Source organism: Rutilus rutilus, assembly GCF_951802725.1.
Source record: "Rutilus rutilus genome assembly, chromosome: 16".
Classification (NCBI taxonomy): Eukaryota; Metazoa; Chordata; class Actinopteri; order Cypriniformes; family Leuciscidae; genus Rutilus; species Rutilus rutilus.
The window spans coordinates 6,774,830-6,791,859 of record NC_140224.1 but is presented as its reverse complement, the minus strand read 5'-3'; the positions used below and the strand labels follow the sequence as shown (position 1 = coordinate 6,791,859).

General features: G+C 37.2%; 1 protein-coding gene across 2 annotated transcripts in view; it reads left to right on the top strand.

The window, feature by feature from the left end:
- Positions 1-17,030, top strand: part of LOC311305984 (protocadherin-15-like) — a 228,887-nt gene that overhangs the window by 59,114 nt on the left and 152,743 nt on the right. For both annotated transcript variants that reach the window (XM_084434059.1, XM_084434058.1), the window contains exons 10-11: positions 15,397-15,505; positions 16,057-16,169. In XM_084434059.1, the coding sequence (XP_084290185.1) occupies positions 15,397-15,505; positions 16,057-16,169 (222 nt within the window). The remainder of the gene's footprint in view (positions 1-15,396; positions 15,506-16,056; positions 16,170-17,030) is intronic.

Sequence of the window (17,030 nt, the reverse complement as noted above, 5' to 3'; positions counted from 1 at the left end):
ATCATTTTGAGTGTTTTTGAGCCATATGTTGAAGTTTAGTAATTAAGCCAAGAACCACTCCAACCAATTTAGTAAGCAAGTCCTTAGACTGATTTAAACTGATAACCTTTCAGTTGGAGACGTTTTTTTTTTTTTTTTTTTTTTTAGCAATTCATTTAAAATAAAAGGCTCATTTTGTGAAATTGACAACTCTGGTCTTGCTGTATGTTTACTTGCAAAGGTGTTGCTACACCCTTTTTACTAGGGCACGAGCACTAGTGAAATACTGCTGCACCCAAATAAAATATTTTTCTATAATCTTTATCTCTCAATGGAAATATACTAACCTCAAAATCTTTTTTCCTGAAAATCATGTTCAGTGTTTTCTATCAGCTGTTTAAAATTGTAACTAGTGAAGCCAAATTCACAAATAACTCAAGTTTTGATTTAATATGTCAAATAGGTTGGCAAAAGGGTCTGAATTTTTGCAATTCATTTTGATTCATTTGGAGAGTTCAATCATACACTGAATCATCAGCAGGGGCTTCTCGGATCTAAATAGTAATGGGATACTTAATCAGACAGCTATGTATTATGCTGACAACTTGTCAACCACTCTGTACTGCAGGTAAAGAAAATTTGTATCCATAACAATGAAATATATGTACATACATACATATATATATATATATACCACAGTACGTTAACTCACTCTCTTGTTAACTCACCATTAAATCAAATATTAAATACCATTACAACCATTCTGGTTCCAGTTTGAAAAAAGTGGACACAGTTCTGCAAAAGAACCAGTTCTTGGTTACAAACCCTACAAACAAGTCACTGTTGCATTGGCATTTCTTTTTAATTACCACTTAAAATGATTTTTTGAAGTGAAACATAATGTAGACAAATGAGGTGAATAAGGGACAATTTGTGAGTGGGAGTGAATGTGTAGGCGACACAATGCACATGTAAAGTGTAAATAATAAAAAAGTCGTATTTTTGTGCTAAACTTTGTCTGGCTCAAGGGCAGAGTGGTGATGGGGTTCTTAGTAACTCAGTTCACGGGTCACCCCTATCTACGATTGCACCTGCAATATTTGCAGCTCCAGCGAAGAGCCTTGAGCACTAGGATATCGCCACCCGGCTTATGTGATAAATGCTTCTTTAAAAACATGAAATTATGGCCATGGGGCATACAACCTTAAATCAGCATTTCTATTAGCTTCAAAATTTGGTTGATGTATTGAAAACTTGATTTATTTTCAGCCAACTCTCAACAAAGTGAAATGATGTTTGACTGAATGATGAATATTGCATGCATTGTTGTTGTTTATTTTTTTATTTTTTTTGCATTAAGCTACATTCACAACCTATTTTATTATGGCAATGTGTTGTGTTTTTCAAGTGAAACAGGGTAACCAACCAAAAAAAAGGTAGGACAGAACATTACTGTATTCATTGAGGGTTAATTGGATAATGAAAAGTGAGAGTGTCAAGAATACAGTGCTAGTTAACATTAACCAATATCCCAGGCAGCCTATGTAACGTTGCTTGGAAGTTGTTGAACCTCTGTTATTGGCACCAACCCTAATCCAAGGTTACATCTGTTGGACGTCTTGCTCGATTGGTCTGCTTCTTGTCCCGCAACAGTGTTTGGCAGGAATGAGTTCTGGAAATTTCCTCTGTTTGAGTCACTCTGTTGGTGACGTTCTACTTTATATTTAGTCATTGGCATGTTGCTTGAATAAGCTTTGAAGTTTTACATCACAGGCTGGTGCTTTAATATTCCGCTGTACAATGTCCCGATACACCTTTTAATTATTTTGTTCCTCAATGATAGAAACCCACTACCAGAAAAAAATAAATGAATATATATATATATATATATATATATATATAGCATGTACCAATATACTCATTCCACAATGCTTCACAGTTTGGATGATGAGTTGAGTAGAAATTAGTTGCAAGTAGAGCAAGAGCAGCTTTTTCTATCCACCTTTTTCCCCATGCACGAAAGTTCCTCATGATTCAAACCAGACGCCTGTAGGCATCTGTGTTTTTGTTTTGTTTTTACATTCATGTTGCTTCATTTTTATAAAATTATAAAAGACCAATTCAGTCACCATGAAATCAAAATGGACTATATTCTTATTGTTTATGGAATATTGATATTCATTATTAATGATTTATCCATGCACATATATATTCTTTTTTTAATTCATGTGCCCTTGTAATAGATAATCAAAATAATATCTTTTCTCTGATGACGTGTTTTTTGGCGTGAGGGCGGGGCAAACTGTCACTCACATGACATCACAGCAATAGCAAACCACACTCATCCAATGATCCAATTAATTCCAGATGAACAAATCAAGGCCTTCCCTACATTTTTTTTTCCTTGTTCGAAAAGACGTTTCACTCGAATTACTCTGTCTCAGTAGGGAAGATAAGACTATCAAAACTTCTGTTTCATGCCAACTTTAACTGAGTCTTAACTAAAGTCGAATTTAACAGTCTTTAACCAGAATCACATTTGTTTAAATGTGAAATTTTTGAATTTCATTCTTCCGGAATTGTTTACACAAATATTTCCTAGATAGATATTTTTGTAGCAAGCAACAACAGCACATTTAACTTAAGCACACATGTAACTTACATTTCCAACGCTATCTCACGACCAATTCGTACGAATTCGTACGAATGATAAAAAGTTGGCTAATTGGTACTAATTCGTACGACCTCACTCATACGAATTTGTACGATTTGTCTAAACCCACGTGATGGGTAGGTTTAAGGGGCGGGGTCAGGGGTAGGTCATTCGTATGAATTCATACGAATTGGCCAATTCGTAAAATATGTACGATTTTGCAAAAATCTAATTCGTACGAGCCAGGTCGTATGAATTCGTACGAATAAGCCACCTCGTAGAATTTGTACGTTTTCCCGTGAGATCGGGCTGTACATTTCACACGGTTCTGTTAATGGTGTTTGTATAGCTTTTACAATGATTTTAAATGGGACCAAACAATTTAAAGCAAACAGGGAGTCTTCATTGTTTGGTCAAGAAACATGAATTTACTGGCTCTTAAATCTGTTGTGTACGTTGTTAGTTGAATTTGATTAAAAACATTAGAGAAGCTACAAGAGTAAAAAAAAAAAAAACATCTCATTGTGGATATTTTGAATATATTCTTTGTTATAAACCCCAGTGTGTTTATCCAGTCAAGCTGTCAGTCCGCAAAGTGCATTAACAGTTCTAAAAGCACGGAGAGCTAAAAGCATTACGAGACAGATAATTCACAGGTAATTAGTTTAACACTTCAAACGCGAGAGGTGACAGTGATTCATTGATTAAATGTTCCCAATTTAAATTTAAAACAGATAGCTTCTTAACAGCCTACTGAAGAAAACTTTTTTAGAACAGAAGGGGAAAAAACATTTCTTAGCCTTACTTCTCACTACAGAATCATTCAGTTTTATGACTGTATATAAATAGTAGTTTGCTTATTGTTCACGCATTTCTGTTCGTTCACTTGTTAATTAGGTTTGTAAAGTCCCACAACCTTCTATATAGACTAGAAAAAGTTGCATAAAACACATAACAGGTTTGAATCACATTTGCTTTTTCCCAACCGTAGTAAAAGCAACCTAAAAGCTTTTTTGTTCATTGTGGGAGTGTTACATTAGCGCTTTAGTTCTTTCAGCCCATTTGCCTTATTCATGCTTGTCTGACAGCCAGAGTGAGCCAAGAGGTGCTCTAAATCATGTTTACTTTAACATTTGGAGCCGTTTGACTCCGGGCCAGCAGATACATCCAAGGACACGTTTTAGAGGAACTGTGTTGTGCGTGGCCAGTGATTAGGCATTCTGAAGCCCAGCTGTCAGAAGAGCTGCACTCTGCTCTGTGTGCTGTTACTCAGGTGGTCGGTTCACAGCTAGCCTCTTTTCACTTCCATGTGTTTGGACCCTCTTCAATTTTACACATCTGCACTCCTCTTGATTCTCTCTCTCTTTTTTCCCCTAGCCTCCTGTGCTATCTCATGATGTGCTTCCTTGAGTATATCACTACCTCTGCTACAGCACAATTGAAGTACTTCATGTACTTAATTATTTTGCTCATGTTCTTGCTAGATTAGAAAATGCCATCTTCAGAGTATACATTTAAATAAAAGAAAGCTTTACATACGCGCGAGTGATATAAATCATATCATGCTGTAATTTTTTGTAAATTAATTTTTTTTTCATGGCAACCAAGGGGTTAGTGTGTGGATATGTGATATAAATATATATGGGAAAAATAAGTAAGTAAATAAATAAATGAATCAATCAATATCTTATGCAAATCTTTATCTTGTTTAAATCACACATTTAAAGATAATAAATGCAAATATGCTTGAGGTGTTAATTAGTTAATTATTTTTTTTATTTCTATGTTTAAAATAAGATTATATTAATAAAAATGATCTTTTATAAATATATATATATATATATATATATATATATATATATGATACAACTATTTATAAAAATCGTCATTAACTATTTAGTTTGAATAATTATATATATATAGTTATATATAATCATGAATTGTACTAATTAATTAAGTCTTATATTTTGTCTCTGAAAGATAAAGCAAATTTGCATGATTTTAATTAACTAATTGATATTATGCATATTTGCTTTATCTTTCAGATATATCTATTAATTAGTAAAATTAATGACTATATATTTATAAATTATATTAATTCTACATGCTTGTTTTTCATCTCAGTTTAGCATCTTTGCTCTAACTCTGGTCTATTTATTTTTATTTTTTTACTGGAAAACAAGAGAAGAATACTGATTAACAAATCGTTTTTGTGATGTTCATATCGTCCAGCACTAGCTCCACACATTTATTTTAATTAAGAAGTCATACAGCTTGCCTACCATGTACACACACGCATACACACCTTACCTCAAGTTATCTCATCCTTACAATCCTCTATTTTTTTCTCAGAAAAAAGCTGTTTCCTTTATGCGACAACATTTCTCTCAGCAAATCAGCAGAAGAGAGACACATCTGTTGCTCTCCTGCACAGAAGAATAGCGTGTGGAATTCAGGTGTGAGGAGCGTCGACGCTTTCACCTAGACAAACTGTTTTATTCGGTCTCTGAGAGCCTTTCCACTCCTAACACAACATGAAAGGTCAAGCAAAGCCAGCCTCGAGTGGTGAACGCCTCCCTTTAACCATCTCCCTGCGTAGGCCACCTGAAATGGATACCAAGTCAAATCCCTTTGGGGAAACGGATGAGTGTAAATGTCACATATCCCCCATCCAGGACTGAAGAAATTAATAGCATTTTTCGGAGTCCTGCCCATTTTGGCTGAGCTACAGCTGCTTTTTGAAGTCCTCTCCCGTTCTCACATGGATGATTATTGAGAATATACATGCAGGATTCACTGTAATGGCTTTTCTCCATTTCAACACATAGCTGAAAAAGGGTGAGTGAGAAAATGCAGCAGCCGTTGTGATCCAGGTGCTGTTTTATAAATCCTGTAATGGCGATGATTAGGTAATCTTCTGCTTTTGCCATGTGCGTTTCATGTGTTGAGGGCATCCATTACTGTATCACCTGCATAGAGGGTTCTGCGCTTTTAAACCCTGAAAACTTCCATTTCTTAAACTTCATTTTCTAGCAAAAAATATCATCATAAACATTATGGTTTAATTTTTATTACATTTTTATGATTATGATCTTGAATTTACTGATACAATAAAACAAGAATATTTTTTTTTTTACTGATTAAAATTATATTTTGCAAGTCAACTGACAGATGATTCAATCTTTTTAACCATATCGAATACATAATTTTTATCCCACCAGGGGTCTGAATGTGTTACACTGGAGACTCTCTGCATGTGGACTCTCTGTGGAAAGCAGTCTTGAAGTCAGTCCAGTTATATCTAAAGGGCAGAAAACAGGGATGACACACTTTTTGATAATCTAATTTGGTTATTTGGCCAGTTAATTGGTTCAGCGACCTACTGTTGGGAGCTCTTGGTGGGAGGTTAATAAAATGCCAGTAATGAGTCACGTTCCTCATTAATTACTGTAATAAAAGACCGGGTTCAAAGATCCCGCATGGACCGCGCTCATCTCAACCCCCTTAACACTTAGGCAGTTTTCTGTTATTTGGATAGGGCAGTGTGGAATGTGGACAGTAAGTGGGAGAGAGAGAAAGAGAAGGGACTGGAAAGGACCATGAACCAGGATTCAGAATCGGGTCAAAACTGTTATGCAGTTAATATGACCATAATGACGCATGCAATACCGTTCCAAAGATTGAAGTCAGTAAGTTTGTTTGTTTTTCTAAGAAATTAATACTTTTATTCAGCAAGGATGCATTGCACTGATCAAGTGAAAGTATTTATTAGACATTTATAATGTTACAGAATATTTGAAATAACTGCTGTTCTTTTGAACTTTCATTCATCAAAGAATCCTCTTTTTTATTTAGCACATGTTCCACAAAAATATTAAGCAGCAGAACATTGATAATAATATTTTTATTATATTACATATATTATATTTTTTTTGAGCAGCAAATCAGCAATCATGTGACACTGAAGACTGGAGTATTGATGTAGAAAATTCAGCTTTGCTAAAGCCCACTATATCACTATAGAAAATTCAGCTTTGTTAAAGTCCATTATAGCACCCCTTGTGGCAACGCTGATAATTGCATTGCATTTTGAATTACACTCAGGACACAATGTTGCATTGTTTGCATAGCGAGAAGCATTTGTATTCACACACTTAAAGGAACACGTCGACTTTTTGGGACTTTAGCTTATTCACCGTATCCCCCCGAGTTAGATAAGTCCATACATACCTTTTTCATCACCGTGCCTGCCTTAACTCTGTCTGACGCACCCAGCCTAGCTTAGCACAAAGACTGGAGGTAAACGGCTCCAGCTAGCATACTGCTCCCAATAAGTGACAAAAAAACACCAACATTTTCCTATTTACATGTTGTGATTTGTATAGTCACAGTGTGTACAAATAACAAGGTCACATGAGACACAGCCATCTTCTAACTGTACATACGGGGAACTATATTCTCAGAAGGCGAAGCACTGCTACTTCTGCGGAGTGATTTACTCCAACTCTGAGCGAACTCTCTGTTCCTCACCACGGGGCTTCTCAGGTGCTGCGAGCAAATCACTCCACCCAAGTAGCAGTGTTACACGCTGTGAAATCACAACACAGGGTTGCCAACTCTCACGCATCTGGCGTGACACTCACGCTTTCAGCATCAATCTCACGCTCTCACGCACACGCAAGGAATGTCACGCCAAAATCCAGGTTTCTCCCCTCTCAATCCGTTAATTTTCTGTTGATGACTATACTAGACCACAGTGTATTAATGACAGGAGAGGAGTTTAAGGCCCACAGCTGTAACATCTGCCTACAACGTTCTCACTGCAGTATTCTCTGATCGTTGATTCGCTGAAAACCTTGCACCTGATACGTCAGTTGCGTGTGAAAAGTTCAGAGAGAGTTCGGAGCATAGGTTCGGAGTCGGAGCCACTGATGCGCGTTTGAAAGTTTGGATGGCAATAAAAGTAAGCGGAGGATAAAATGGTGTGCCTTGTTGTCACTACAGACGTAGCCTTGCCTAAGCAGTCGGGCAAGTGGCATTTTAAAATTCCCCAAATGATCAAAGGTTGCCCAGATTGTGTTGAGCCTGCCACACTCAAATGCGGATGCTGAGCGAACCTTTTCAGTTATTGGCCTAAACAAGACTGACACCAGGAACAGGCACCCTGTGAGTGATGGGAAGTTCGGATCATTTTACTGACTCGCTTGTTCTACCTCGTTCATTAAAATGAACAAATCTTTTTTCGAGTCATTTCGTTAATTCATTTCGGGCTTTAAATGTTATACTTTTAACAGCCAAATTCCACGAACACACCCACCCTACGCAGTCTTTATCATATTCTGAATTAAGAAATCATTATAAAGCAGTCAAAAATAATTTACAGGGAACATAAATAATCACTTTACCATCCGAGTCTTTCGTTCATTTGTCACGTGACAGATGCATTACGGTTCATGAACGGATCGAACCCTGCTTCAGATACGAGCCTCCTGCAGAGGTGGTGAAGCAGGCCAACACTGCCACTGTGGCACAACAGGCCTAATGTGTGAAACCAGTGTGTTGTGGTTTTCTGGGGAGGTGGAGTAACTATGTGTCCCTTTTGTTTTGAGATTTCTTAGTTTTGATGTTGTTGTTTTACATGTTTGTTATTTAATCACCTCTATCTTAATTTTTTTATAGTGCAATCGATAAATTAATTGTACAATTTGAAAACACGTTTCCATTCTATTCGGGTTTTTTTTTCTTCTTTTTTTCCCCATAAATCAGGGTTTATAGTAAACAAGGACTGACATTTTTAAAATTAGGGTTAGGGTTGCCAAACATTTTCTCCGCGCACGCACACTGAAGTTTTACAGAGTCTCACTCCAGCCAAAGACCCAAAGTTGGCAACCCTGCAACATGTAAATAGGAAAATGTTGGCATTATTTTGTCACTTATTGGGAGCAGTATGCTAGCTGGAGCCGTTTACCTCCAGTCTTTGTGCTAAGCTAGGCTAGCGGTGGGTGCGTCAGACAGAGTTAATAATAATAATAATAATAATACATTTTATTTATTTGGCGCCTTTCTGGACACTCAAGGTCGCCTTACAAGAAGGTAAGGCACGGAGATGAAAAATGTATGTATGGACTTATCTAACTCTGGGGGATACGGTGAATAAGCTAAAGTCCCAAAAAGTCGACGTGTTCCTTTAAGTAGGCTATATTACGGGGCTACATTAAGACAACAGCACCATACAGTTGTCAATCCTGTTTGATAAGCTAAAAATGGTTGTGTTCATACGTGACAACCTGCAATTTTCATGGGTCATGACTGAATGTTTAGATTGTGTTCAGTTGGTAAGTGGTGTATTAACGGAACCACAGTCGACAATTAGCTGCCTGTCTATGTCACTGACATATATGTGGCATAAGCGCTCTCTTCGCAGGTTATTGTTTTGCTGTCAATCACTTATTGCCTGTGAGGTTAGGAAAAATGGCAGAAAATAGGGCTATTGTGTAGCTGTTGAGCGAGACTAAACTCCCATTCTGTTTGGGTGCAGGAGGACATACAAAAAAAAAAAAAAGAAAGAAAACCACATAGAGAAAATTGTTTGCAACAGAAATATTCAATAATGAATTGCTTTTTATTAATAATCAATTATTTCTAGTATAGTTTATTAATTTAACTATTTATGCTGTTGCCATGCAACCTACTAACTTAAAAACGCTTTGATGGACAAACAGCCTTAATTTATTTTAAAATATTGATTTGGCAAAGCAAGCATACTAGCCAAACATATTCATGTTTATGTGGACAAACATTGCTCTAGCTAATATGAAACAAAGCACACTGCGAACTGTGAGCTACTTCAGCTTTCGATGTCTAAGTATATATCAAATATATTACTGTAAATAATTAATTTTCCCTTGTGTATTTTCTCCCAGGACTGTACAAATACAGCGTTTGTGTGCATAATGGATGACTGAGAGAGTATTATGGGTAATCACACCGAGCGAAGACCCCACAAGCTTGTGATTTACTGCTGTCAGAGGAATTATAATTGCAGGGGCCTGGAATTACAGGGCAGCCATAAGAAATAAATATTAACCATGCTGATTTTCTGCTGCTGCTTATTAAGTCTAGGAGGAATACATGTGTTTGTGTGTCCACTTACCATTTTTATGCAGCATAGCCGAGACGGGGCAAAGTGTTGGGTTTGTCGAAATGAGAAATGAACTTTGAGATTGTATTGCTCATCTTGCATTTGGCATTCGTGATCTACGGTTGTATTTGGATTGTATTTATAGTGTTTCATGCTTATATCCTATAAGATTATATAAGCCTTTCTGATTACACTCTACGTCAGTGTTCATTTTACTTTAACACATCACTATCACTATTGAACAATCCTAGTGACATACCCAAAATAAAAAAAAGGCACATAACCAACATATATTTAGAAAGTGAATGTATATATTAAATGTGCAGTGAATGTTGAGCAACAATAATCTGGGTACGTAAAGTCTTTGTACGTAAAGGGGTTAACTGAACATCGCTTGTTCTGATTATAAACAAACGACAGAAATTATGGGAGACACAAATGTATTGCTAAAGTATTGGCAGGAAACATTGTAACATTGTGAAACATTGTATCAGAAGCACGTGTACAAGCACCAATGCAATTGGCTACGGAAGTCATCTGACTTCACTGCCACGCCAGCATGACTATAAAAGGGCACCTGCATAAAACATCATCAACTTTAAATTTCTCATGTACTATAGCCTGGTTAAAACCAGACCATTCTCAGTAGTAACTGAGTTATGGTCTGGCAAAGCTTCATTAATAACTCATTTCCAAAGGGGCGTCACCAACGGACGTCGCTCAAATGCCTCTGGGCGCAATTGTATAGACCTTAAACCAATCAGAGCGATCGTCATCGTGTAAAGCCATATTTGCTGCGTCCCAATTCGCCTAAATTACACTACGCCAGTATGTACTCTTTTTGTGAAGAAAAGGTATTTACTTTTGAATGTGTAGCAAAAAAGTAGGCAAGCTTTGGGACATACTACTTCGTCATCTTTATCGGACGGATCTGTCTCGTGCATCCTGTCACGTAAACTTCCCTGTCAATCATCTTGTCACAGTTAAAATCCTCTATTAAATCGAATTTAATTTCCTACCGTTTCGGAGAGAAATGTAGTAGCACGTTCATCTGCCAGTGGGTCTTTCATGGAGACTGTCCTCATGTGTTTGCAATTTGAATATAATAATGCATTTAAAAGTTGATGCGCTTCACCAACAGACGTCGTTCAAATGCCTCTGGGCGCAAGTGGATAGACCTAAAACCAATCAGAGCAATCGTCATCGTGTAAAGCCCGCCTCAACGTTTCTGATTGGTGCCGCGATTTCGACGGATTAGAAATGGGCTTGAATGAGGCCAGAGCAAATCTAAATTTGCCGTAAGTTGTCTGGGTTTTCCCAGGCTACATATACTATGCAGGCATGGGTAAATTATCAGTGTCTAAAAGGCCAGGGGGTGAAATCGGGACATAGAGGAGGAATGATTTCTCCTTCTCCTTTATTCTTGAGACAACGGCACACGCCAAAGGCATCCCCATAGCGTCAGCAACTGAAGTGGCATCTCCTTCTCTTCTCAGGGAATCGAATTACATATGTAACCCTAAGACGTTTATTCAACCCTGCTACTTAATCAATGGTTTTGCTTCTGAAAAATTGCTTTGCCACTGAAACTGCATGGTTTAAAAATGAAACCACATGAAGCTACACAATTTGACACTACCACCTTGCTACTGAGAAAGGCTAGCCTGGATGCCAGCCGAACTTAGGCCCGCCCACAAACTTTTTAGGTCGGGAAGTTCGGACTTGATCCGTTGTGGAGCAAGTATGCTCGAACCAAAGCTGTTCGGACCAATCAAATTGTTAGGGCGTGCTTTATACGATGATGGACAGATGATCAACAGTAACATAATCATCCACGTCACCAAGGGCGCTTGGGTTGAATTCGTTTTCAACAAAGATGACTGCCGCTGGAGAATTGAGATTTCACGAGTTCACACTTACAAATAAGTCACATAGAATAAATGCGCATTTAGCGTGCTGTCCGAGGAGAGGGCTCTCTCATGCTGATAGGGTAGACATGGTAATTGTTTGATGACAAGTGTTGTTGAATTTTTACTCAGAATTGAGTGTGATGTCTCAATTGCATTAATACTAATGGAAAGTATTAAGATGTCTTAAATTGCCATCTTTGTCTGTCTAGATTTTTCCTCACCTTTTACTAAAATCCTCTTTAAAGTCAGCATGATATGAAAATTCACTCTATTTTCTAAACGCTTTGTATAGATATTACTGTGAATGATTCATCTGTGCGTATGTTTGTTATTATTTTTTTACCTTGTCATTTTTAATCAGAGACTTCTCTCTGGTGACGTATGACGTATCTCAAAATCCAATCAACAACTGATGCATAAAACACCATTTGAAAAGTCCCCATTTGATTCACATTTTTTATTTTGTCCTGAGAAATGATGACAAGTTGTGGTATTACTTTACTCATGGCATTACATGGCTTGCCCATCTGTGTCCCTTTGATCCTGATTATGATCCTATATACATTATACCCACCTATTATCAAAAATCAGTCTAGAAAACCAAACATTTTCTTACGACCTTACATGAATTATTTTAACAACATACATCATGAAATATGAATGAAAAGGTGAATTATAGCTCAAATTAGCATGAAGTTACACAAGACAATTTATGAGATTAAAGGTACAATGTAAGAACTTTGTATCAAAATATCCAAAATCCACTTGCACAGTGTTATACATTTATTTCAATTATGTACTTACATTATCCTAAATGTTTACAAGAATGTGTAAATTCAGGGAAATTCACTAATTTAAATAGTCCCTTGTCACTTGTCGCCTGTCAATGACGTAATATCTGTGTTATCCCTGGTTTCCGCTCATACTGCCATTGTAACCATGGCGACAGATGTGGACAACTGCATAATGTTTAGCGGCGCACTGATGTTGTTTCGTTTAAACATTATGGATCATGGAAAGCAGACTTTGGGACAAAAGGAAAATTAAAATGAGGATCAATATCGGCGTGGCGAATTCGAGATGCTGAGAGCTTTGCGGCAAACTTGGACTTGACGCTCTTGCATGTACTTTATTAGACAAGTGAGCAAATGTACATAAAACAAATCAATGTTATATAGCTCAACATGATGAAATGTTAGAATATGATCAGTATGTTATTCTAATGTTGACCTAGCTTACTGCTATTCTCATATAGCCAACTAACTAAAACATAGAATAACATTATAACTTTCAACAGACTCAAATGCAGTTTAGTATGTTAGTGTAACATTAGACCAAGTGAAACAGCGCTGCGTTACCTCACAAGTTTAATTCGTCAAATAAACTGACTTCAGTAATTCAGCACTTGCGGGTAGTTCGGTAGAATGAAATATCCTCATTCCTTTAATATTTTACTATACTATATTACTATAATATTTTATATATAGGGACTCATCTGTCTCTCAGTAGCAATCGCGTCCTGCTTCATACCACAGTCATGTTAAAAACATGAATGTTTTCACTCATCCATAAACATTATTAGATCCATCAGCATGACGACAAGTTCCATGATTCCGCTTATCACTGCGTCATCAATCTGCACCTTTGTTATTGTAAGAGGTTAGCGACCCCTAGCGGCGAGAAATAAAAATACATATTGTAGCTTTAATACTAGGCCTTTACTCATAACTTATGGAAACCACCTTTGAGTGTTTGTAATAACTTCTGACTGCGATCTAATGTGGATTTTGGTCATATGATGAGGCAGAAATGTGTTGTTCGAAGTATTTTAGAATAAGCTAATCGCTACACCTGTTTAGCATTTCTCTTGTAAACATCCTTTATTCTTATAAAAATATCCCAAATCACATGATTTTCTTTGTCGATAGTCTGTTAACTCTGATGTACGTCACAATATGGAAGAAAATATCTGTTGTTACTTCAATTTCATCGCAACTTTAAGCTCATTCCAGGCACTTTGCTTTAAGTGTTTATCTCAAGATCCTGCCACCCAATTGGACACAAAGTTTTTCAGAACAGGGTTTTGGCACAGCTGTCTTGAGAATTCGTTTATCTCTGCTCTCTGCTGACTTGCAGAGCAGATTTATATTTATTTATTTATTTTCTGGAAACTTCATTTTTACCCTGGTCGTCTCAGGGTTCACCCATGCCACTCACTGTAACACTGTCATTTTTCAGAGGCGGCTTGAATTATAGATGAGCAAATTTACTGACTGGTGATATTATGGCCGAGACTGAGAGAGAGGCAGGCGGAGATTTGCTTATCCCTCAGGCTCAGGAAACGTGGAAGACGGGTCTCCGGAGCTCATAAACGAGAGAGGGGAAATGTGGCCTTGAATTTTTCGGACAAACATCTGCAGCTCATTTGCAGCAAGTGACAGGAATGTTGATGCTGCTTCTCACATGTGATCATTGTGTTGTCGTTTTGTCCCATGATAAATTTATGCTGTGTCAATCTCCCCTTGCCGTCTGCTTACCTCTATTTACAAGTAAGATGCACATACTGTATGATGTAACATGACAATGCCAAAATCTTATTTTCTAGTAAAAAATCGTACAATTGCACAACATCCAATTATTATGTGACTTAAATGTCTAAATACTGTTAGCTTTTATTAAGTATGTTTATTCGAAATGATGTTACATCTATTAATTTATTCCAAAATATTTTCTGTGGTGTTAATTAATTGAGTAAATGTAATCAGGTAATGTACTTGTGTATCTTTTGGCTACTTTGCAGTTTTACTGAGTATCAAAGATATTAGCGTTATTGGAATTGGTGACTTTGGAATTGGAATTGGAACTTGCAGTGGGATCATTTTCGCTGTAAGATATCTGTAATTTTACAAGTATGGTTTTCAGGTACTTTTGACACCTCTGAATATATTACAAATATGAGTGAACACACATGCTATATGATATGAGCATGTAATCCAGTTTTTGGGGGCATGAAGTGAAAAAAATAAAAATTCTTAGATGTCATCTGTCCTGATAAGATATTGAAGGAAAACATAGTTTAAAAGAAAACCTTAAGTAGTTTGGTTGATTGATTGATTGATTGATTGATTGATTGATTGATTGAAAAATAAGCCATTTTGGGTAAAATATTTGAAGAAGAAGAAAAAAAGCAACGGTCTGAATTAAAGGGTTAGTTCATACAGAAATTAAATTTCTGTCATTAATTACTCACCCTCGTGTTGTTCCAAACCTGTAAGACCTTCGTTCATCTTCGGAACACAAAATGGGATCTACGTCAGAACGCTGGCTCATTATTGGCTAGCATTCATCATGGTGCTCACGTGAACAGCGTCGGCCAATAATGACTCAGCGTTCTGACGTAGAACCCAAAAGTGCTGCACTGTATTTACAACTTAAATAGTGTACATGGAAGAGAAGAGATGCTTTGGGATTACTGCCTATGGCTGGTTCAGAAACCTAGTTAGAAAAATTGGTTGTTCAAATTTAGCAGACTTAAAGTATACCAATTTAGTCTACTAAAAATACAATCGCAGGGTATTTATATTAAGTACATAAATATGTTAATGTATTTGTAGTATACTTAGCATAAAATAAATGTATTTCAAATACATTTTAGTATATTTATTTTTCACTAAGGAAATAATGCAATAATCTTCTCTGTGTCTCTTATCCAGAGCCGAGTTAACCCTGTCAATGTGACTCCTCCCATTCAAGCTGTGGATCAAGACAGAAACATCCAGCCTCCGTCAGACCGCCCAGGAATCCTGTACTCCATTCTCATTGGTAGGTGGCCGTCAGGCCCTCTGTACTCTATATCGAGTCGCTACCGGCATGTAAGGCCTCACCGTGGAGGAAACAGTGGTTTTCCAAGAAAAGGCAGAACAGAGTGGCAGGTCAGAAATTCAGCGGGAGTCAAATGCATTTATGCCGCAGGCAAGGTGCGCCCACCAACTGTGCTTTGAGATGAAACCTGAAAGCGGGAAACCACGCTGTTCCCGACCTGAGCCGAGGAACTAAAGTGCGCTGCCGGAATGGTTAGACTTCCAGTCAGGGATATGTCAGAACATATTGTAGGCCACAGCTGTGCTGGCTCAATCTGACAGCAGCCTCATGCTTTTAACTATCAACAAAGCACCCACTATTGAGTGTGGCTATTTATAGAGGAAGTGCATTAATGATTTTATTCTGCCTTTCTGTATGAAGTATGGCTATGAAAATGAATACACTATGTTTCTAAATCATGGTGAGTTATTATGTTCAATGGCAAACACTTCAATACAAGTCGTTAATCTTATGCATCCCTCCATTTCACGACCATTTTTCTGTGTTTGTAGGGAAACCGGTGCCATATGCAGAGTATTTCTCCTTGAATCAGACGACAGCTGAGCTCCAGCTCCTGAAACCCATCAAAAGGGAACAGTACCAGCATTTCGACTTGGTAATCAAGGTAATGATGACAACTTTGACAACAAAATGTTCACTAATGTAAGCAAGCTAGTAAATAAGTAGTGAAGCAAGCAATCAAGCAAACAAGTGAAATTAAATGTCAGACATCAGGACATTTTTAATATCTTACATTTTTGGATAAATAAGTAAATACATACATACATTCATACATACATAAATGCCTCGAAAATTAAATGTCAAACATCAAGAATTTTTAAATATCTCTTTTGGATAAGTGAGTGAGTGAGTGGGTCAGTGAGTGATTGAGTGAGTCTGAGTGAGTGAGTGAGTGAGTGAGTGAGTGAGTCAAATGTCAAACAAATGTCAAACATCAAGAAATTTAAAATATCTCTTTTGGATAAGTAAGTGAGTGAGTGAATAAGTGAGTGAGTCAGTCAGTGAGTCTGAGTGAGTCAGTGAGTGAGTCAGTGAGTCAGTGAGTGAGTGAGTGAATCAGTGAGTGAATCAGTGAGTGAATCAGTGAGTGAGTAAATAAACAAGTAAATGCATACATACATTCATACATACATACATAAATGCCTTGCAAATTAAATGTCAAACATCAAGACATTTAAAATATGTCTTTTGGATAAGTAAGTGAGTGAGTGAGTCTGAGTGAGTGAGTGAGTGAGTGAGTGATCAGCCAGTCAGTCAGTCAGTCAGTCAGTCAGTCAGTCAGTGAGTGAGTGATCAGTCAGTCAGTCAGTCAGTCAGTCAGTCAGTGAGTGAGTGAGTGAGTGAGTGAGTGAGTGAGTGAGTGAGCAAGCGAGCAAATGAATGACTGCCTTGAAAATCAGTGAAATTAAATGCCAAACATCAAGACATTTAAAAGATCTCATTGTCTTGGATAAATTAGGGAATT